The sequence below is a fragment of the Vulpes lagopus genome, chromosome 4 (genome assembly GCF_018345385.1).
Source record: "Vulpes lagopus strain Blue_001 chromosome 4, ASM1834538v1, whole genome shotgun sequence".
NCBI lineage: Eukaryota > Metazoa > Chordata > Mammalia > Carnivora > Canidae > Vulpes > Vulpes lagopus.
In genome coordinates this window covers 13,621,733-13,644,954 of record NC_054827.1, presented here as the reverse complement: position 1 = coordinate 13,644,954, position 23,222 = coordinate 13,621,733, and the positions used below count along the sequence as shown (strand labels likewise).

The window sequence follows — 23,222 nt, the reverse complement described above, 5'->3', positions numbered from 1 at the left end:
AAGTCTTCCCTTTTATATCTTCTAATGATGGGCCTAGTGTCTGGAGATGAGCCTTTAGTTGAAATGATGGCCCGTGTGTACCTGTATACCTGGGCCTGGTAACTCGGGGAGGGCGCAGTTCCGGGCGTGACCGCAAGGGGGTGCAGTAATGGGACGGCTTCTTGCCCGCCAAGAATAACCTGGTGTGGCCTGGGCCCAGGAAGGTGGGACATGACCCCTAAACCTGGGAAGGAGGCAGGCCCGCCCTGGACCAGTGGGAAATCTCCTCATTAAATCGAGCTTGTCTTAATAGTGGATGAGCAACTTCTACGAGACCCGTGAAAGCAATGAAATAAGAGCAAGACACTGATGGTTTGTTCTTTGGTCCAGGTCCCGTGCTTACGAAGTGGAAGAAGGTGAAAACGTGTCTATAGAAGTGAGTGCAAAAAAGGTATGTAGGAGTGTTCTCTCTCCTATCGTGCAACATATTTCTTTTCCTATTTCAAATGGATGCAAGTAGAGAAAATGCGCTGTAACCATATTTTACATTGAGAAGGAATATGACATTTTAGAAGATAGTTTTATCATAAAAAGGGAAATATATATTCATATCTTAAGTCCTTAAATCTCTTTGTCGAGAGATTTTTATAGTGTTCGTGTCGTCTATTTAGACCGATTTTATAGCGTTCGTGTCATCTGTTTAGACCGTGATCGACAAAGGCAGAGCGGGCTGAGGGGAGTGTTTATCTGGAACTCTTTTTTTGTTTGTTTGTTTTTAACATCTGGAGCTCTTGGGTCTGCGTTACCCCGCACCCCGCTCATCTCGGTGCCCCCTTCCTATTATGTTCAAGCTGGAAGGTGGGAAACGAGAAATTCAGACTCTGCTAGGCTCTCCACTATTACAGTAGAGGTGGTAACAAGCGCTTGTATTTTCCGACCCAATCATGCTGCTAACCTTGCCACAGCCAAGAAGAAAAGTCAAGCCCATTAGCGATGAATCTGAAAGCACCGAAGAAGCTGTCATAAGAAGGAAAGTTAAACCAGCAGAGAAAATAAGGACCCGACAACAGGAACCTGTTCCAGATGCACCGTGTAGGCCTTCAGAACTTCCAGAGGAACCAGCCGAGTCGGTCACTCCTGAAAACATAGGACCCCTGAGCGCCAAGTCCGTTGTTGAAAAAGGGACAGATCCGAGTCAGTTGGTAAGAGAGGGTCTGCTGTCCCCTGGGAGGAAATCACCTGCGATTCCATCACCTGGAAAGAGCCACCCTGTCCTTGGCCTAGGCTCCTCAGCGCCTCACCTGCACTTTGCTCACCCCCAGTGGGGCCAGCCCGGGCGCTCGTGTTCTAGGACACCATCTGAATGGGAGCTTGCCGCTCCACTCATGAGTGTGCGTAGTGTAGTTCATCTCTTGCTCGTGAGCGGTTGCAATTCAGAAAACTTGTAAGTGCTTTCATGAATTTTTTTCTAGCTAAATCTTAGTATAAACTCTTGATCAGGGCAGTCCCGGTGGCGCAGCGGTTTAGCGCTGCCTGCAGCCCAGGGCGTGATCCTAGAGACCCTGGATCGAGTTCCATGTCAGGCTCCTTGTGTGGAGCCTGCTTCTCCCTCTGCCTGTGTCTCTGCCTCTCTCTGTGTGTCTCTATGAATGAATGAATAAATAAAATCTTTAAAAAAAAATTAAATAAATAAACTCTTGATCATTAGGGAAAAGAATAGCTAAGATAAGATTGTTCTGGGTCATAAGTGCTCTGCTTTAAATTCTTGGCATTTATGATCTTTTGGTCAAGCTCTTAATACGTCATTTTATTCATTTAGTTTAATGCTTTGAATAGTTCATTCTCATGTTCAAAGAAAACTTTAAGTTTAATGTGTTCCTGCTACATCATGTTCCATTTTCCATCTTCCTTACGCAGTGAATACACACACAGGTGACTTTCTAACTAGGCTCTTACGTGTTCTCCCAGAGTTTCCTTCTGCCCATGTCAACAAATGTGGACTCTACTTTCTTTTTCTTTAATTTTTTTTTATTTATTTATGATAGTCACAGAGAGAGAGAGAGAGAGAGAGAGAGGCAGAGACACAGGCAGAGGGAGAAGCAGGCTCCATGCACCGGGAGCCCGATGTGGGATTCGATCCCGGGTCTCCAGGATCGCGCCTTGGGCCAAAGGCAGGCGCCAAACCGCTGCGCCACCCAGGGATCCCTGGACTCTACTTTCTACTCAGAAGCAGGTTATCCACATTTTACCTTTTCTTTGTCTGTCTTGGTGGACAGCCCACGTGAACTTGAATTTGCAGCTCTTGAGGTTTCCTGGGAATGTCCTCTCAGGTCCAGTTAACTGATAACATGTTCAGATACTATGTCTCCCTTTGGTCTTTTTATGCTGGGGGAATAGTCTACTTGATCACAAAGCAAGAGTGTTTAGGCTTTTGGGTTTTTTTTAAAGATTTTATTTATATTAGAGCACGAGCAGCAGGAGGGAAGGGGAGAGAGAGAGGAGCAGGAGAAGCCACCACCCCACTGAGCAGGGAGCCTGACGTGGGCTTAGATCGCAGGACCCGGGGATCATTACCTGAGCTGGAGGCAGGTCCTTAACCAACTGCGCCACCTGAGTGCCCCGGGGTGGTTTTTAATATCCCAACTTTGTGAATTCTCTTTAGTTTGAGTTTTGCATCATGAATTTTATAGCTTTGTTCTTTTTTTTTTTTCCTTAATTTTAGACTTAAAGAAGAATTGCAAAAATAGTTGAGGAAGTTCCCACATGTTCTTTACCCACCTTCATCTAATTCCTACTTTTTACATTACCAAAGCACAGTGATTAGAACCAGGAAATTAGGAGCGCCTGGGTGGCTCAGTCGGTTAAGTGTCTGCCTTGAGCTCAGGTCCTGACCTCCGGGGCTTGGGATCGAGCCCCTTATTGGGCTCCTTTCTCAGTGGGGAGTCTGCTGCTCCCTCTGCCCCTTGTCCTGCTCGTTCTCTCTCTCTCTCTCTCTCTCTCTCTCTCTTAAATGAAATCTTAAACTATTAAAAAAAACCCAGGAAATTAACTTTGGTAGAATACTATTATCTAAAGTACAAAAGCTGTGTTTTTAATTGCATATTTATTTAAAGTTACATGATCTTGATGAATGGCTTCTATTACTATGAAATGTTCCCTTGTAATTTCTTATAATACTTTGTCTTGAAATACCTGGTGTCAGATGTTAATATAAGCACTGCAGCTTCCTTACGCTTCCTTGCCATGGCACATCTCTTTTCATCCTTTTTCTTACGACCTGTTTCTGTCTTAATTTTTTTTTCCCCCAGCTTTATTGAGATACAACTGATATGTAACATTGTTGTAAGTTTTAGGCATTGATTTGATACAGTTCCATATTGCAAAATAATTATCACAGGAGCATTAATTAATATCCCTATCACTTCACATAATTACCACTTCTCTTTTGCAGTGAGAACATTTAAGATCACTCTCTTGGCAGCTTTCAAGTATGTAATACAGTGCTGTTAACTCTAGTCGCTCTGCTGGACGTTCCATTCCCGGAGGTTACTCATCATAACTGGGTCTTTGGACCAATACCTCTGCATTTCCCTGCCCCCTTAGCCCCTGGAAACCACCATTTACTGTCTGAGTTCAGCCTTTTTAGATTCCACGTATAAGTGGGATCGTACTTTGTCTTTTTCTGTCTGGCTTACTTGACATAATGCCTTCAAGTCTCATCCATGTTGCTCATGTGTTGTTTTCTGATTTTGTTAAATTATCTTTCTATGACAAACTCCTTTCACATTGAGTTTCCTTAAAACAGCTATTTTGAATTCTTTTTTTTTTTTTAATACTAAAATGTTTTAAAGACTCGGCTTTAAAATAACTAGTCGTTTGTCATTCTATAAGGCTAGACATACAAAATAAATTTATGTTCATCTTTAAAAAACAAAGTATCTTGAAATAGTTGTCACCAGGTATTAATTAGCATATGTAGGAATTATAAGATGTAAAATTAACAAAGACAGGCTATCTCTACAGTCATCCTTCCAATGAGAAATTAAGTCTTCAGGGCACCTAGCTGTCATCTACCACCATCATGGCTATATAGGCCTTGTAATGAATGGAATTCGATTCTGGGTCAATTGCAGCAGACAACATTTCTTCCATTTCTTCCTAAGAAAAAGGCTCACCTTCTTCAGTCATATACTTGATGAATTCTTCCTTAGTTAGAAATCCATGTTTGGATGGATCTAACACCTCTGCAATCAGGTCATGCAGCTCTCCTTCGCTAGCGACCTGATAATTGTTCCGATCTCTCTCTCTCTCACATCCACTGTATTATTCGCCTCAGGGTCAAACACTTTAAAAGCGTCTTTGATTTTTTTGTGAAATTCTGTTACAACTAACTCTGTGCCTTCCCTTTCTTTATCATCCGCCATCTTGTTGCGGAGCCTATTTTGAATTCTTTATCAGGTAAATTGCAGGTCTCCGTGGCTTTGGGATTGATTATTATTGTGGTGACCTTTGGGGTGTCGTTTTCCTTGATTTCTTTTTTTCATGTTCCTTGAAGTTTTGTGATCCTGTCTTCAACATTCGAAGTCGCTGTCACCTTCTCTAGTCTCCACAAACTGCCTTTGAGACTTCTCGGATCTCTCAACTCCTGTAGACACTTTTATCTGCGGATGGATGCCAAATTGTTCTTGCTGAGGAGGGTACACAAAGGATGTGTTCTTCATCCATGATGCTCTTGCTTTTGTCTTTAAAGTCTGTCTCTTATAGGGTAGCTTATAGTTATCCTCGGTCTCTGCGTTGTAATTGGAATGTTTAGTTCACTGACTTTTTTTTTTTTTTTTTTTAATTTTTTATTTATTTATGATAGTCACAGAGAGAGAGAGAGAGGCAGAGACACAGGCAGAGGGAGAAGCAGGCTCCATGCACCGGGAGCCTGATGTGGGATTCGATCCCGGGTCTCCAGGATCGCGCCCTGGGCCAAAGGCAGGCGCCAAACCGCTGCGCCACCCAGGGATCCCAAGTTCACTGACTTTTGAGGTAATTATTGATGTGGTTAGGGTTAAGCCTGCCATATTGCTCCTTGTTTTTCGTTCATCTCTTTTGCCCCTCCTTTGCCTCTCCACAAGCCTATTGACTTTTGATGTAATTTTAAGTATAATTAGGTTCAAGTTAGGGCATTGCTCAGTCGTTAAGTGTCTGCCTTCGGCTCAGGTCGTGATCCTGGGGTCCTAGGATGGAGTCCAGCATTGGGCTCCCTGCTCAGTGGGGGGTTTCCTTCTCCCTCTTCCTCTGTGCCTCCCCCTGCTTGTACTCTCTCTTACTCTGACAAAAGATAAATAAAATCTTTAAAAAAAAATTAGGTTCAAGTCTACAATCCTCTATATTGTTTTCCACCTGCCCTTCATACTTTCCCCTTCTGTTGCTAATTTTGGATTAACTGAATATATTTTGGTGTTCTGTTTTCTTTTCTTTACTGGCTTTTTAGCTATGCCTTTTAGTTTTTTAAGGGTGGTTGCTCCTGGGTTAAAAATATGTACCCTTCAGTTGGCAGAGTCTACTCAGATCAGTATGTTACCACCTCATACATGCTACTTCCTGATAGTTAACTGCTTCCCACTGCATAAATCTAATTACTTAACCATATATTCTGTTTATCTGTCCATCACCCTCTGTGCTACTTTTGTCGCATGTTTTACTTCTACATACATTGTAAACCTAACCTTACAAGGTTGTCATTTTTCCTTGAATTTATGAGAAGAGGGGCACCTGGGTGCCTCAGTTGGTTAAGCATCTGCCTTCAGCTCAGGTCATGATTCCAGGGTCCTGGGATCGAGCCCCACATTGGACTTCCTGCTCAGTGGGGAGGCTGCTTCTCCTTCTCCTCCCTGCTCATGCTCTCACTTGCGATCTCTCTCTCCCTCTCAAATAAAATCTTTGAAAAAAATTTTTAAGAAAAATATAGTTTTTGTTACCCACTCTTTTTTTTTTTTTCTTAAGATTTTGTTTATTTATTCATGAGAGTCCCACAGAGAGAGGCAGGGACACAGGCAGAGGGAGAATCAGGCTCCCTGCAGGGAGCCCAGTGCGGTACTGGATCCCAGAGCCCCAGGATCACGACCTGAGCCAAAGGCAGACGCTCAAACACTGAGCCACCCAGGCACCCTACCCACTCAATTTTTTAAAAATGTATTCTAAGTAGGCTCCACAACCAACATGGGGCCTGAGATCAAGAGTCTCATGCTTTGCCAAGTGAGCCAGCCAGGTGCCCCCCCCCTTCTAATTTGATTTTTCTTTTCCCGTTGTCTTTTCTCCTTCCTAAAGATCTGAATTTCCTGCTGATACCTTTTTTCTTCAGCCCAAAGACTATCCTGTAGTATCTTTTAATGCAGGTCTGCTGGCAACAAATTCTCTCAAATTTTCTTTATCTAAAAGTGTGTTTATTCACCCCTATTTTTAAGATGTATTCACTGGGTGTAGAATTCTGGGTTGACATATTTTTCCTCTCAGCTCTTTAATTATGTCTTTCTGTTGTTTTCTGTTCTCTGTTGTTTCTCCGAGAAGGCTGTGAGACTTATTGTTCTCATGTATATTTACTCTGTCCCTTTTCTCTGGCTATTGTCAAGATTTTTGGCTTATCTTTGTTTTTTGGCATTTTAAACATGGTATACTTAAGTATGTTTTTATCTTGCTTTAGGGTTTACTGAGCTTCTTGGATCTGTAAGTTGGACAATTCCAGTTGTTTTTTTCTTAAATTTAATTTTTCTATGCCATTCTGACTCTTTGAGAATTCTTATGTATATTTTTGATCTTTGATATTGTCACACAGGCTCTTGTGACTCTGATATTTATTTTTTCCCCAAACATTTTCTCTCTGATCTGCAGATTGGATAAATTTTTATTGCTTTGTTTTCAATTTCACTGACCAATCTGCCATTTAAAATCTGCAGTGAATGGAGGCGCCTGGGCAGCTCCGTTGGTTAGGTGTCTGACTCTTAATTTCAGCTTAGGCTATGATCTCGGGGTAGTGATAGTGAGATCAAGACCCTGTTGGGCTCTCTGCTGGGTAGAGTCTGCTTGAGGTCCTCTGCCTCCCCTGCCCCCTCCCATTGTGTTCTCTACTTCTAGTACCCTTCACATTCTTTTTTTTTTTTTTTAAGATTTTATTTATTTATTCATGAGAGGCCCAGAGAGAGAGGCAGAGACATAGGCAGAGGGAGAAGCAGGCTCCCTGCAGGAGCCCGATGTGGGACTCGATTCCAGGACTCTGGGATTACGACCTGAGCCGAAGGCAGACACTCAACTGCTGAGCCACCTAGGTGCCCCTACCCTTTACATTCTTTTTTATTTTATTTTTTTTTAAGATTTTATTTATTTATTCATGAGAGACACACAGAGAGAGAGAGAAAGGCAGAGGGAGAAGCAGGCTCCATGCAGGGAGCCCGATGCAGGAATCAATCCAGAGACTCCAGGACCACGCCCCGGGCCAGAGGCAGAGGCTAAACCCCTGAGCCACCCAGGGATCCTGTACCCTTTACATTCTTAATCGCATGCTACTAGCCACTTTCTAGGAAGTTGATGTACGCTCATTCTGCATGAATGTAGGATCCAGGAACTTCCTACACTCCTAATGCTCTTTTTAAAATATTTTGTTTATTTATTAGAGGGGTGGGGGGAGAGCATGGACTGGGGCAAGGGGGATGGGGAGAGGGCAGGCTCCCCACTGAGCACAGAGCCTCAAGCTGGGCTCGGACCCAGGACCCTGCGATCATGACCTGAGTCGAAGGCAGATGCTTCACTGACTGAGCCACCCAGGCGCCCCTGATGCTCTTTTCTAAGCAGTCCTGTTCCAAGTGCTTCTGTTGCTGTCGTCTGGTTTCCATTGCCCCAGCAGGAGTAGGACTTTGCTGGGACTTAGCTGGCCATGTTGCTGGCAAAGGCGTCCCCTGGTGTGGGGGTGGCAGGGGATCAGGCATTCCTAGGAGTTCCCCCTTCTCAGTTTCCCTGCATGCCTGGTGTCTTAGACCTAAATAAGGGTGTCTCCCCACCCCATTTGGTGGGTGGTTGTGGCAGGGGAGCTTGTTCAGAAGCTGTTCCTTCTTCATAGCCTGGAGCAGAGATCAAACTGATTCCACACATTATTACCTTAACTAATTAGGATTCAACTTCCTCCAAGGCAGTCATTGTTAAAAGCCAACTATAAGTTCATTTACTTTTTTATTTTGGGGCAGCTTAGTTTTTTCAATGTCTCTTCATATTACTTTAAGTGGTATACATAATAACTTTTAGAACTAAATGAAAGTAATAGCTAGAATTGAGTGTTTGATAATACTGTTGTCAAATACTTGTTTTAAGAGAAGGAAGACTTAAACATCTTTGCTGCTTTTTTTTTTTTTTTTTTTTTTTTTGTAGAAAACTCAGAAAAAGGAGATATTTTGTGGCAAAAGGAAGAAATCAAGAAGTAAAGCCGTAGACTCAGGTACAGAATAGTGTTTTATACTTTGCTGAGCGCTCAAGGATTTCATTTTAAAAACGTTTTGTTGTTGTTAAAGTAGTAAATGGTAAGTATATAAAAGTGGTATTTTAAAAAGCTAAAAAAAAATGTGACTTTGTAGTAACTGATTTTTTCCAACATCTGTTGTGAAAAATTTTCAACCTGCAACAAAGGTGAAAGATTCTTACAATATATATTTATGCTCCTAGATTTTATCACCTCAATTTTAAATCACACAGTATACTTTTCATACATCACAGTTTGTACCTTTTCGTATAAAGGTGTTTTTTTTTTTTTTCCATTCGGCATAACTTTTTTGAGATTCACCCACATTGTTCTGCATTTTTATTGATACAAATAAAAGCTTATTGAAAAATGGGAGGAAAATGAACCATTTTCTCTCTTTGCTTCATTTCTTTTAAAAGATAAGTCCTATATGTTTAGAAAATTTGGAAAGTGTAGAAAGGAAGATAAAATCACCTACAGTCCTGTCACCCAAAAAGAGCCACCCTGCTTTTTGGTATATACTCTTCAATCCTTTTACTGAAACTTCTCATCCAAAATGGGATCGTATCCATATCATTAAGTATTCTACAACCCTGTCTTATTGCATGTTTCATGTTTCATCCACATTACTGAGGCTGAATCAGCACACTGAGGGATCTTTGTGTTCTAGAAGTGGCCTACTATGTAGATTAAAATAAAGAAAATACAATTAACAAGGAGCTCTGTTACCAGTAGTGTTGGGTAGCAGCAGACTGTTAAGTAAAGGTGCGGTGGGTAGTTCTGAGTCAGCAGTACTTCAGGCTCTTGCAGTAGAAATGGGAGAACCGAGGAGGCAGCAGTTAGTGACAGTATAGACGGGATTTGTGAGACTGCATTGGCATGAGGAGAAGTGAGTCCTGTCCCCTCCCGTGTACCTCTTCAACCGTAGGTATTTTTGGCAATCTGGTGGGACAGTTTTTGTTGTCGACTTTCAGAACCCTGGGTCTAGAGCCCAGATATAATCAGTATATTAAATTGACTTATCTTAATATTCTAGATATTTCCGACTGTGTACATATTTGGTGTCTGAAAGGAAAGAAAGCCAGTGACATCACAGAATTAGATGTTGTTTTGTCTGCATTTGAGAAAACCATCCTAGAGTATGAGTAAGTCTCTTGATGTGATATATGCACCCAATGAATTTTCCTTGAAGCACCACTTTTGCTCATCCCAAGGCTTTTGATGTATTTTCATCATCTAGTTACATATTTTTATATTTCCATTATAATTGTTTTCTTTAATCCTGTGAATTATATAATAGTATGTTTTGGAATGTCCAAATATGTGACTTTTTAATTTATATTTTTGTATTAAGCTTGTATCTTAAATATGTCATGATCAAATTTGATGGACTAGTGGTATTTTTTGTAATTTGGGGGCTTTCTTTATGGCCTAGCACATAATCTATGGAGAACCTAATTATTGGATCTATGTAGAATCAGTATTATTTTTCCTGATTCTTTTTACCAATTAATGCTATATATATTTAGAAACTATTCTATTAGGACATCATGTTTAAAATTGCTCTGTCTTGGAGGTTGAACATTTTATCCTGTGGTACCCTATCCATTCCTAAAAATGCTTTTTTGTCTTAAAATCTATTTGATCTGATACTAGTATTATGCCACTAGATTTCTTTTGCTAGCATTTGCTAGAATTTATATCTTTTTCCTTCCTTTTATTTCCAGCCTTTGTCTAACCTTAAAAAATTTTTTTATAAGAAATAGTAAAGGTTAGGGGCACCTGGGTGGCTCACTTGGTTAAGCATCTGCCCTTGACTCAGGTCATGATTACAGGGTCCTGCTCAGTGAGAAGTTGCTTCTCCCACTGCCTTTGCCACTCCCCCTGATTGTGCATGCATGCATGCTCTCTCCTCAAATAAATAAATAGAATCTTAAAAAAAAGAAAATAAAGTTTAAATCCAATGTGTCCATCTTTGTTGACTTAGTCCATTTACATTTATTATAATTATTAATATATGTGGAAGAATGTGTTGATATATTTTTACTACTTTAGATTTTTTTTGTTGTTCTACTTTGATGTTTTTAATTAGAACTTTTTTAAAAAATAGAATTTGTAACTCCACTAATAAGATTAGAACTTTGGCACACTCCCTTAACTCTTGGTCACCTCTCCCTTTCCCCTACCCTAGAGATTTTTACTTCTGGGGTAAGATAGTATTTCTTCTCTTCTCTCTTAAGATAGCAACAACCCTTATTAAGGTATTTATCTGATCACCTTTATTTCACATATTTCTTACACCAGCCTCTGGTAGTATCTCTTATCTAAGTGCTTCATTCCAACCCTTTTGAGTGCGGCTCTTTATGCTGTAAAATTCTAAATCCTTTGGATTATTATGGTCATGACACTGAATTTGAATGACATTTTAGCTGGATATAGTATTCTAGGTTCTAAATAACTTCCTTAAATACTTCTGAGTCACTATTCCTTTGTCTTTTGCATCTAGTGTTGACTTGGAAAATTTGGTGTCTGTTGAAGTCTTGTTTACAAGTGATCTGCTCTTTCTAAGCTTTTAGAATATTTTGTCTGTGATATGCTTTGGTTTCACTATATTGGGTCTGACCTTTCCAGTCTAAGGTGGTTCTTTTTTAATTCCAAAGTTAAAAAAATGTTTGTTCTTGCTAATATTATATCCATGTTCTCTGTTTTTTCTATACGTCCTCAGTCTAGAAACTAGAAGTTTGCTAATTTATTTCTCTGCTATCTCCGTTATGTCATTTATCCCACCTACTGTAGAGTTCAGTATGTAGCCATATAACTTTTTCTCTAACATTTCTGTTTGGTTCTCTTTTATGTCTTATGTTTTATGTTCCTACTGTTCTCTTCAGAATATTTATTAGGCTAATTTCAAAATACTGGTTCATCTATTATGAAATACCTGCTTCTCTGAGAATTTCTGATCTAACAGTTTTTCTCTTTGATGCAGTTGTATTCCTCCAGTGTGTTGTTACTCCAGCCTATGAGCTTATTTACCACTGGGTCTGTCAGCTGCTTGGTCAGACAGACAGTGGGTATGAGGGAAGACCCAAACCTTGATTCCTGTCCATTCCCAGAAGTGCCAGTAATAAGGGTGGATAAGGCCTAGGGTAGGAAGCTTCAGTCACTTATCCTGCAAAGTAACCTGTCAGGTCAGGATTTAACCTTTGTCCTCCAGAGATAAGTAGCATTCAGAGCTGCTGCACTCCTCAGATTATCATTCTCCAACCCTGAAGGTTTAGCAGGGAAGACGGAGGAGACCAAGGCAGTCTCCACTTTGTCTCCAGGCCCCACAAACACAGCCCAGGTTTTACTCTTAAAGACACAGGGATAGAGGTCTGATTGGCTGCAGCTGTTAGGGAGGCACAGCTTGTGAGGAGCACGCTGGGGAAGCAGCAGAGGCCAACCTTGACGTCTCCTTTCCTCTCCCCTTTCCTGTCCTGGGCCACAGCCACCTCCCCTCTCACCAGTTCACCCATTTTAAATACGTCTTTCTCTCACCTTGGGAATTTTCACAGCTTTCCCCACAGGGGGTGGGGGCGGATTTCCCTCTTTGGTTCTTCTGGAGTTAATCTTGGGGAAAGAAGCCAACCTGTCATACTAACTTGTTATTATCTTTGTGGGAATTGTCTATTTTATTCTTCTGTACAGTGTCCCCCCCCCTTTTTTTTTCTGGTACTGTATGTTCCAAAATCAGTTTGCTGTTAAAATTGGCACAGGTCTTTCACCTACCCAAGACCGTCTCCACTGTGTTATCTTTTTCCCATTCATAAATCTCTTCAAAAGGAAGAAAAGAGAGATTTCTGAGATTTTAGTGAAATGGCAATATCTTGCCTCTTAGCATAGTGATCATCTATGTATTTACCAGAGACCTTTATAATTTCATATGCCTTTGTGTTATTGTCCTTTTGTTTCAACATGGACTCCCTTTAGTAATTCTTATAAGCAGATCTAGTGATGATGAACCCAGCCTTTGTTTATCTGGGAAAGTATTTCTCAGTTGTTTTTTTTTTTAAAGATTTTATTTATTCATGAGAGACACACAGAGAACGGCAGAGACCCAGGCAGAGGGAGAAGCAGGCACCACACAGGGAGCCTGACGTGGGACTCTACCCCGGGTCTCGAGGACCACACCCTGGGCTGCAGGTGGCACTAAACTGCTGCACCACCAGGGCTGCCCATATTTCTCAGTTTTTGAAGGATAAGTCTACCAAGTACAGTGTTCTTGGTTGGCGCTTGTGTCTTTCAGTGCTTTGTGTATGTCCTCCCACCCTCCTGTCCTGTAATGTCTCTGCTGAGAAATGCACTGACCTTGTTATGGGAGTTCCCTTGTATGTGACAACTTGCTTTTCTCTTGCTATTTTCAAGATTCTGGTTTTGCCTTTGAATTTTGAAGTTAAGATGATTTTTGAGTTCTTTGTTAGCAAATTCATAGGCCTCCATTTCTTTATTTAGGACCTGTTTCTGGGGGTTTATTTCCCTCTTGACTGGGTTGTTTTCTTGTTTCTTCTAGTGCCTTATCTTTTGCTGTGTTTTGTACAGTTTAAAAGCAGCCATCTCCTTTGCCAGTCTGGATGGTCCTTTAATCCTTTTCTGAGGATGTCTGTTCTCTGGGCTTGTGCATGTGGTTGCCCAACTAGGGAGGTTTGGGCTTTCTTTTGCTGGGAGTTATAATCTCTCGAGATTAGAGCTCCCTCTGGTGTCTCTCTGCGGCACTGTAGGCTCCGGTGTGGCAACAAGCTGCTCAGCTCATTTTTGATCTGTCATCAGAGGCATCCAGACTATTTCAGTTCCCACCATTCCTCTACTTCGAGTGACACAGAAACCATTCCAAACGTTGGATAACATTCTCCTTTTCTCTTTCCCTCCCAGGGGAGAAGGCATGACCTGGGCCATTTGTCCTGAGCTCCTGTCTGTAGCGTTTCCGGTTCTCTGTTATTAGAGCAAACCACTGAACTCTCTTCTCCGTGGCAGCCAGGCATCCAAAGTCTGTTTTTGTTTTTTTTTTTAAGGTTTTATTTATTTATTCGTGATAAACAGAGAGAGGGAGCGGCAGAGACACAGGCAGAGGGAGAAGCAGGCTCCATGCAGGGAGTCCAACGTCGGACTCGATCCCGGGTCTCCAGGATCATGCCCTGGGCTGAAGGCGGTGCTAAACCGCTGAGCCCCCTGGGCTGCCCCGAGTGTGCTGGTTCTGTTAGCATTCCAGATCAGGCAAGATGGAAAGGACTCCCTCAGGCAGCCCCCTGAAAAGCCAGAATGTTGAAGACACGTTCTGTTCTCTTTCCCAAGGGAGAAACCATGCACTGAGTTTCTCGAAAGAACCAAGCCTGTGTGGGAGATGGGCTGTTGAAGTTGCTGTGAAACTGCTTTTCTTCCCTGTTTCAGTAGGACAGTTCTTGACCTCGAACTTGCCTGCAACTTCTTAATTGGTTTCTGGAATTCTCATAAGGCTTTGTGGGCTGTATATAGTTAAGTTGGTTTCCCTGTGGAGGGAATCTGGTCTGGGGCTTCCTATTCTGCTGTCCTGCTGGTGTCACTAGAAATACCTTTTAATACTCTTTTTTGATGAGAACGTAGACATCTGTATTAGAAAGTACAGGCCGCCTCTTCTCAGTGTTCTGCTGAGCTCGGTCCCCTTCTGCCGAGGGACTTGTTCCTGCATGTGGGGTTCCTCCAAGAAAGAAACCATTTTCTGATTACCTGTCACTTATACAAAATGTTTATTACTTTCAACTAAAAGGACCCTTTCTAGTATCCTGCGGCGCCGAGGCAGAGTAGGGGGTTAGCTGCTGTCGCGGGAGGTGGTGCCGCTGCTGCACACTGTGAGTCTGTGTGTGGCCGTGAGAGCCACACGGGGAGACCTGGGCTCCCTTTTCCTGATGACGGGGACCAAAACCAGTCGGTTAGGGTCAGCTGTGGAAGGGCTTGAAGAATTGACTTTTGGCTGCTTCGGTCCAGCTGGCCTCTCCCTGCTTGTTGGTTAATCCAGATGTTCCTCACTTACCCCTCCAGCTGGTGGCAGGCAGGGAGGGGCCGAGGCCTGCTGCTCACTGGACCGGGTGGCAGGACAGGGGGTCAGGGACCGGCTGTAACGCTTTCCACACCGCTTGCCCTCACGTGTGGACGTTGCCAGTGTCGAGAAGTGAAGCTGACCACCTACCTGAAGGTTTAGGGGGAAATGTTTCCTGTTCTTTCTCTTCTGTTGAGAATTTTTAAAAAATATTTTACTTATTTGAGAGAGCACGCAAGAGCGAGTGCACAAGCGGGGGGGAGAAGGACAGAGGGAGAAGCAGGCTCCACGATCAACGTGGGGCTCGACCCCAGGACCGCGGATCAGGACCTCAGTCCAGCACAGCCACTTAACCCACTGAGCTACCCAGGCATCCCTAAGTGTTGTTTTTTAAGCCCGAGAACTATCTTTAGCCGTGCCATCCTAGACACTCAAGATGGTGCACGCCACGTCATGGCTTGCTCATGTGCTAAGCAAATGAAACACACTTTTCAGCCTCCTTTATAGGGTACCGTTTGAGCTTTGTTTTCTCCCTGCTACAGGCAAAACGTAGAATCTGAAACTTGTAAGGAAGCCATCAAAGAGTTTCATTCTAATGTGAAAGAAGAACTCATCAAAATGGTAAGTTCATTGACATACATTTCTTGGTCTAGATTTGTTTTGCTAATCCTGAGACAGCTTATGGTTATTTCCGAAAAAATTGCATTTGCTGGTGACGTGGTAAAGAACTCATGAGAACTGAGTACTCATGTTTCACAGGCTGTTTTTAAACTAAATATGATGTATTGTGAGTAAATAAATATTTGTGTGTTCTTTCCAAAATTAAAATGCTTTTTTCTTTTGGGCAGCTTAAAGAATTCCAGATGTCAAAAACTCTGAAAAGGAAGAACATGAAGGTAAATCACTGGTGTGATTAAGAAGCGTAGTCACATACAACACTGACACCTGCAGAGCTAAGTGACATCCTGCCTCTGGGTTTTAGGACCCTCGCTTTGTAGAAGAGTTGTTTTTTTTCAGTCAGGCTTTCATTTGGTGGGTCTTGTGGTTGTGTACTATGAATGCATGCTGAGGGGTGGGGATCCTACCCAGCCTAAAATGGCTGTCAAGCCCCAAATAACCACTTCCATGGTATTAGCTAATAAATAGTTGTTAAGTAACATATTTATGGCTTTTATGACTGTCAAAGAGTAAAACCTTCTAGAATAAGAACTGTCCCATGTCAAGGGACGGCATGGGAAGACTACGGCGTTAGGGGTGGGGTGAAGGACATTTCTTGTCCTGGTTCCGCTACTTCAATCTTGTACCATTTTTTTGGAAACGCTTTATATATCCTTAGGATATGTGAGGAGAAACAAGCCAGTGAACACCCATCAGTTTATGGGCGACCCAGGTGACCTCCAAGCCGTAAACTTGCATGAATCCACGCGTGAAGGAGCCGTTCTCCCTTGACATTTATAATAGCAGTGGATTTGCGATGCACACATTGTCGTTTCAGTGATTACAGGCTTTTTCCTTCAGTTTTATTCCTTACTGGTCACCTCTGCGTTACTTACCAGCAAGTGGGAACAGTCTGAATGTCCAGCCGTGGGACGTCTGGTCGTCCCTAAAAGCCATGGCTGAGATGATAAATACGGGCTGGCTCAGGGCACTGTCCTCCTCGTGTTTTCCCAGCACACCTACAGAAGCGGCCAAGGCCATCCTGGGCAGCTCACGGGGGGTGGAGCCCTGGCCCCGCTGCCTGCGTTCCCGCTGGTCCCAGCCCCGGCCTCCCCCCACAGCACCCATCGCCCCCCAGCCCCGTGCGCTGTGATGCGGGGTCTCTGCCCCTCCGAGCCCAGTTCTGGGGGCTGCGGGGAGTCTGTCTCCCACCGCATCTCTAACACCTGGTTCCGGGGAGCAAGCATCGTGCACAGATTTAAGGAGCGATTTTAACAAATCCTCGTGTCACTTTAGGTTATTTCCGACATTGAGAAGAAGAGGCGGCATCTGCTTGAACTCCAGAATGAACTGCTTCGGTAAGGTGATGCCAGAACCGCCCAGAACTTGCTGGGAAGGATTTAGCCACGGCCTGGCCACTGGCCCCTGGGGTCTGTCATGGGCCCGCATCCCGGCGTCCCTGACCCTGGCAGCCTGGGGAAGGCGCTGGGAGCCGAGCTGTCGGCCAAGGAGCCCTGAGCGCTGACCTCCCGCCACCTGCTGGTGGCCGCCTGCAGAGGCTCTGGGCCAGGCCACCTTGGGGCCATGCTAGCGGCGGTACAGCCTCCAGCACACCTGCCAACAGGGAGCCTCACCAAGTGCGTAAACACATGCCAAGTTCAGCGAGCGCCCTGTAGCGCTCACAGGGTTGCTGCTGTCAGTGTGGTGCTGGCGCAGGCCCTCACCACGTGCAGGGCTTGGAGAGCAGCCGGGGTGTCCCCCCAGGCTGTCCCCATGGTCACCTCCTGAGGCCGGCACCTGCCGTGTGAGCTGAGGGCTGCGGGAACGCAGTGGAGAAATAAGGCTCGGCCGTCTGCTTCCAGGAGCTGCAAAAAAACGGGGTGAGAAAGTGGTCTCGTCAGAGAAGACAGCCTGCAGTTACAGGGCCGAGTTTTAAAGGAGAGAGGGCAGAGGAGGGTAGGACGGGGTGAGGTGGGGGGTCCAGCCCATGGGCTTCCAGTCCAGTCTGTGGGTTACAATGTCTGTATGATAAGAACCAGACCTTTTTAAAGACCAGCCTCTCCATTCCTTTTCTAGATAAAATTCTCAAAGTTGAAAAGTACATCTTGAAAAGGCCTAGAAAGAACATGCGGGGCATTGGGATTTTAACTTTCAGGTGGGAAACCTCAGGCCTGGGGGGGAGGGGGGGGACTCACCCCCCAGTCCCGCCCCTAGGAAGCAGGGAGTCAGGATCTCGCTTCTGCAGATGGGCTGCGAAATCTGCACCCCTGACCACAACCCTCATCAGCTTTTCCACAATGCTGCGTTTGTTTAACAGAAACAACTGTTAAAGGACTTTTCTAAAATTATACTGCAGGATACTTGCTTTTGATCTTTGAGAAAAATTGGCAGCCTCTACCCTTCCCCGTCCATAAAATTCAAGATTCCTTTTTTATTTTATAGGTAAGAAACTTAAGACACTGAGACAGAAAGTAGTCTTACCCGTGCATTTTCCACCCAGGCGCTCTGGAAGTTTTTCCTCTGGTTTTACTAGATGTTGGGAACTGGGCAAAGGCCAGGCCCTGTTGCGCTTCCGCTGCTGCGCCGCGGGGCCCACGTCCCTGCCCAAGGCTGGGAGGAGCTGGCCACGTTGCTGTCATGCAGGAGATGCAGGAGATCCCTGGAGTCCCTCTAAATGGCCAACTGGGTTGTAGGACGTGCAAGGCATCTTTCTTCTCAGGGCTTCATTTCTAATTACTCTGTGTATCATATTTCAGAGTTTTGTCTATATTTAGTTTGTTTTAGAGACAGAGGCGGAGACACAGGCAGAGGGAATAGCAGGCTCCATGCAGGGAGCCTGACGTGCGACTCAATCTGGGGTCTCCAGGATCACACCCCGGGCCAAAGGTGGCGCTAAACTGCTGAGCCACTGGGGCTGCCCTAGTTTTGTCTATATTTTAAATTGAAATCTAGACCCTGTCACACATTCATAATTTCAAAACTGAAGGCCTCTTCAAAGCCCTAGCCCCCTCCCTTGCACGCTCGGCCTCTTCCCCCGAGGCTGTTACACTTTCCTGGAGGCCTTCATTTAGGGGAAACTGTTGTGTTGCAGGTTAGAACCACAGATGAAGCAACTCCAGATAAAGCATGATGAACTCACGGAGAGAAAATCTTCCCTTGGGGATGCCGCAGGCTTCTTATCTAACCTGAAACAGCTTCATCAAGATTATTCGGCTATTCGAGAGAAAGAACCTCACGTAAAGGAAACGGTAACTGCAATTTTTAAAATTCACTGTGATTGAGAAGGTTCAGGGCATTTGCATGGTGGAGTACTTCCGTGGGAGCTCTGGGGAGAGATGTGGGTGCAGATTCCAGTCTGCCCACACAGCAGCGCTGCGAATCCATCAGCTCGAGCTACTTAAGGCTAGAGGAATAGAGGATGATCTGGACACACTGACTTTATGAACGTATTTGCACGTTAAGAGAAATGACTGGGCAAGAGAGGGGTGTCCTCGGTATGCCGCGCTCACACCACTTTGCTTCGTACACTCATCACTGGAAGGCCACACGGCTTTTCTTTTGTTCCACCCTTGCTCATGGTAGCTTTTCTTTTACCTGAAAAAAGCCATTCTCCCCTTTACCTGGTAGGTATAATTTTAGAAGTTGGGACACACAGAAGGGACACAGTAGGGAAAGGTAGGGTTATTTTAATACAACTTGTGGCTTCTGGATTTTTGCTGCTGACGATGCTATTGTTAGGATAACCAGCTCAGATCAATAGAAATTTAAATTATAGGGAAAAAAACGAATATAACTTAATATGAAATGTAAATACATGTATCTTATATTTATATTCTTCCCTACGTTCAATTTTAAATTTTTTCCACTAACTTAAAAGCCTTAAGTTTGTCTGTGTATTAGATCTGAAAATAGAAATTAGATCTTCTCAATGAATGCTTTCTGTGACTAGTTTGCCAACTAGTCTAAAGCTTACTTGGAGTTGGGGACTAGAGATGTTCGTGGCCCTGCTGGAGTTTGGATAGGATTCGACTTTGTGGGGTACACTACTCTAATGTGTTCTTTGCGTGCCCGCAGGCCTTCTGTGCTCTCTGGTAGTGACTTCCTTTCCGGGCAGTTGGTATTTGTGTGCATGTCATCTCTCTTAAACCAGAGATCTTCCACCAAGTGTCAGTGCTCCCCCTGTCGCCTGCCTGAGAGCAAGTGGCCCTGCCAGCTGGGCTGCATCAGGCTCTCAGTGTCTCTGACTGGAGTCCAGAGTAGTAACCGGTTATAGTCTAGAAAGAACTGTATTATTATGTGGTGGTAGGAATCTGCTGAAAGCTGCTCTTGTCAATAGTAAGGAAAACACCTTGAAAACATGAAATTACACCCTTATCCTCAGTGTGAGCACACTTGCAGGGGGAGCACAGTCCCTTGTCCTCAGCTATGGTTACAGCATGCAGCTCAGCCACACAATTTGATTTCTATTTTATGTTGGGTTAGATCCTAATTTTGCCTTTAACCTTCCCCATCCGTTTTTCTGGGTGATGACTTTTTTCCTCCTGAACTTCTGTGGCCTGGTGTTGCCCTTCCCATAGTTCTTCCAGTAAAAGTGCAGCTGCCTTAGAGTTTTCTGGGTTTAAAATAGGCTTGAGGTCAGCAGACTTGCCCAAACTCAGTCTCAATCTGTATGAGGAATGATTTTGTTTTAAATAATTTAGATGCCGCCGTTCTTGGAACCAACTGGTCTTCTGAGAGGAGACCAGCCTACACTTTCTAGAGCAGTTCCCTTATAACCTTGTTACTTCTGCCCTAAGAAAAAGAATTAACCCAGTTTTTTTTAATGACCCTAATTAGAAAAAAAGAGTTAATGCAAAGCTCTACTTAACACTGAGCTGTGTAACAAATATTATAGAAGTTTTTTAAACTTGTTAATCTAAATATAACTTTCCTTCAACAGTATGATTCATCCAGCCTTCCAGCTCTGTTAGTGACAGCGAGGGCCCTTTTGGGAGCTGAAAACCACCTGCAAAATATCAACCATCGATTAGAGAAACTCCTTGACCAGAAAGGAGACCCATCTACTAAGCTGTGACTGTATAAAGACTAGTCCCCTGCTATTGCCTGTTGCCTCTGGATACTGTACTTTTGTAAATAAAAATTGAGAAGTTAGCTTAACTTGTCTACTTGTTCAGGCTGGGTTGTCACCAAAATTGAGTATTACTTTGTTCATAGTTGATTTGAAGGGACCACATTAGGTGGCAAGTTGGTTTAAGTAGCTTTAGGGGCCATAATTATCTTCTCTGGTTAGTATCTTGAGTAGTAAGTTCTACAATGTTGACACCTAATCAGATGCTGACACGTAAGAGTTCTAACCTGAATAAGTAGAACAAGGAGTTCTGAGGTGGTAGAGAAAGACCCTGAGCTCCCTAAATCTGCATACACCTACATACAGAGCAGTTCCTCCTGAAGAACCCCTGAGGGCTGACATTCTGCACAAATGATAGAGAGACACCCCCCCTCCCCCCCCGCCGAGAAAGGTTAAGAGATGGACATAGGGTGGCAATGGGAACCCCACCCGTGAAGTGCCAGCCCTGGGGCACAATGAGGGGGACCCCAAAACCAGAACATCAATTTAAAGGACAGTGAAGGAAGTCCGTTTACTATCCTTCCAATATCTGCCAAGCTATAGGAAAATTGCTGGAACTCTCTGGGGCTGACGGGCTCATAAGCACCACCGTTTACTTTCCCCTTCTACCTGGATAGCCTGACTGGAGCAGGGTCCAGGCCCTCTAACCCCTCTTCCAGGGCTGTCCCGTTGAGCCCTGAGCCTCCAGACCCTGGCAACTGCAGGGCTATGTGCAAAGAGAGGACCTCCCAACTAACTGCCAGGCCTGCACCTGCCCCAGCTGTCCCACAAGCACTGCCTCAGCACAATGTGCGTCAGTACACCCCCAGCCCGTGCCCACTCCTGCTACAGCCAACCCACCAGGGCAACTCCAGCATGGTGGACCGGGACCTCCCCCAACCTGTGTACATGCCAACTCCAGCCATCTCACTGGGGAGGTACTAGTGTTGAGTACACCAGGACACTCTGACCCGTGCCTGCTGGCCCACACCCACTCCAGCCAGCCTACCAGATTAGCCCTGGCCCAGGCTAGCCCCAGCTGTCCCCGCAAGGACTAGAAGTTCTATATGTTGGTATATATATATATATATGTATATATATATATATATATACCTTGTGATAACCAAAACCTTAAAATAGACAAAGTAAAAGGAATCCAAACACCAAAGAAAACCATCAAACCACAAGAGAAATACAGAGAACGACAGAAACAGCCAGGAAATGATTAACAAAATGGCAGTAAGTACATCCTACTGATACGCTCCAATCATAAGACCATGTAGCAAAACAAATTTTAAAAACAACCTATCTGCTGCCTACAAGAAACACTTTGGGCCTAAACACAGTGAAAGTAAAGGAATGGAGAAAGATATTCCCTGCAAATGGAATGGGAAAAAAAGCTGGCATAGCAATACTTACTTAGACAAAACAGACTTTGAGACAAAGACTGTAACAAAAGGCAGAGAAGGGCGTCACATGATGATCAAGAGTCAATACAATGAGAGGATATGACATTTGCAAACATAGCACCTATGTTGAGTACATATCAACAATACACTTGCAATATGGGACTTTAATACCCCCACTAAATCAGTGTCATGCAGACAGAAAATCAATAAGGAAACATTGGCCTTAAATGACACCTTAAACCAGATGAACATAACATATACAGAACCAGAGAATACACATTCATTTCAAGTGCAGGTGGAGTATTCTCCAAGAAAGGTCACATCTCAAATTCAGGCAAAATAAAATCTAATATATTAAGCATCTTCTCTGATTACAAAAGTATAAAACTAGAAATCAATTACAAGAAAACTGGAAAAAATACAAATGTGGGGAATAAGCAACATGATACTGACCAACCAATGGATCGATGAAGAAATCAAAGAGGAAACTGAAAAATACCATGGGATGATGAAAATAGAACAACATTCCAGGGGCAGCCCGGGTGGCCCAGTGGTTTAGCGCCGCCTTCAGCTCAGGGCGTGATCCTGGGGTCCCAGGATCAAGTCCCACATCGGGCTCCCTGCATGGAACCTGCTTCCCCCTCTGCCTGTGTCTCTGCCTCTTTCTCTGTGTCTCTCATGAATAAATAAAAATCTTAAAAAAAAAAAAAAAAACCTTTCCAGAATCTATGGGACACATCAATGGGAGTTCTACAAGGGAAGTTCCTAGTGATACAGGCTTATACCAAGAAGCAAGGAACCTCCCAAGTAAACAATCTTACTTTATACTTGAACTACAAAAAAGAAGACCAAACAAAGCCCAAAGTTAGCAGAAGGAAGGAAATAATAAAGATCAGAGGGGGAAAAATGGAGAATAAAAAAAGCATAGGAAAGATCAGTGAAACTAAAAGCTGCTTCTTTGAAAAGATGAAATTGATCTATCTCTAGCTAGACTCAGTTAAGAAAAAGGGCACAAATGAATAAAATTGGAAAATGGCTGACACCACAGAAACGCAAAAAATCATGAGATTACTATGAACAGTTATACACTGACAAACAGGACAATGTAGAAGAAATGGATAAACTAACAATACACAGCCTTCTAAGAATCACTGAGAAATAGAAAATCTGAATAAACCAATTACAAGTAATAAAACAGAATCAGTAATTTAACAACTCCCAAAAAACGAAAGCCCAAGACCAGGTGGTTGCACAGGTAAATTCTACCAAACATTTAAAGAAGAGGTAGTACCTATTCTCAAGTTATTACAAAAAATTGAAGAAGAAATGCTTCCAAATTCATTTTACAAAGGCCAGCATAACTGATAACCAAAACCAGATAAAGACATTACAGAAAAATTACAGGCTCGTTAAGAGCAAGTGAGCCCGGAGTCTGGCTCCGTGTTGGGTGTGCAGCCTGCTTAAGATTCTCTCCCCCTCTGCCCTTACACCACTCCACCCCCAAGAAAATGTATTTTTAGAGGACCA

General features: G+C 43.7%; 1 protein-coding gene and 1 pseudogene across 1 annotated transcript in view; one reads left to right on the top strand and one right to left on the bottom strand.

The window, feature by feature from the left end:
• CENPU (centromere protein U) overlaps positions 1–20,639 on the top strand; it is a 37,914-nt gene extending 17,275 nt beyond the window's left edge. Inside the window, exons 5-13 of the mRNA XM_041751301.1 lie at positions 370–430; positions 945–1,181; positions 8,386–8,452; positions 9,510–9,618; positions 15,065–15,143; positions 15,371–15,418; positions 16,476–16,537; positions 18,271–18,427; positions 20,119–20,639. Coding sequence (XP_041607235.1) covers positions 370–430; positions 945–1,181; positions 8,386–8,452; positions 9,510–9,618; positions 15,065–15,143; positions 15,371–15,418; positions 16,476–16,537; positions 18,271–18,427; positions 20,119–20,253 — 955 coding nt within the window. The 3' untranslated portion in view covers positions 20,254–20,639. The remainder of the gene's footprint in view (positions 1–369; positions 431–944; positions 1,182–8,385; positions 8,453–9,509; positions 9,619–15,064; positions 15,144–15,370; positions 15,419–16,475; positions 16,538–18,270; positions 18,428–20,118) is intronic.
• On the bottom strand, positions 4,039–4,403 carry LOC121488952 (annotated as a pseudogene).
• Positions 20,640–23,222: the final 2,583 nt, after the last annotated feature.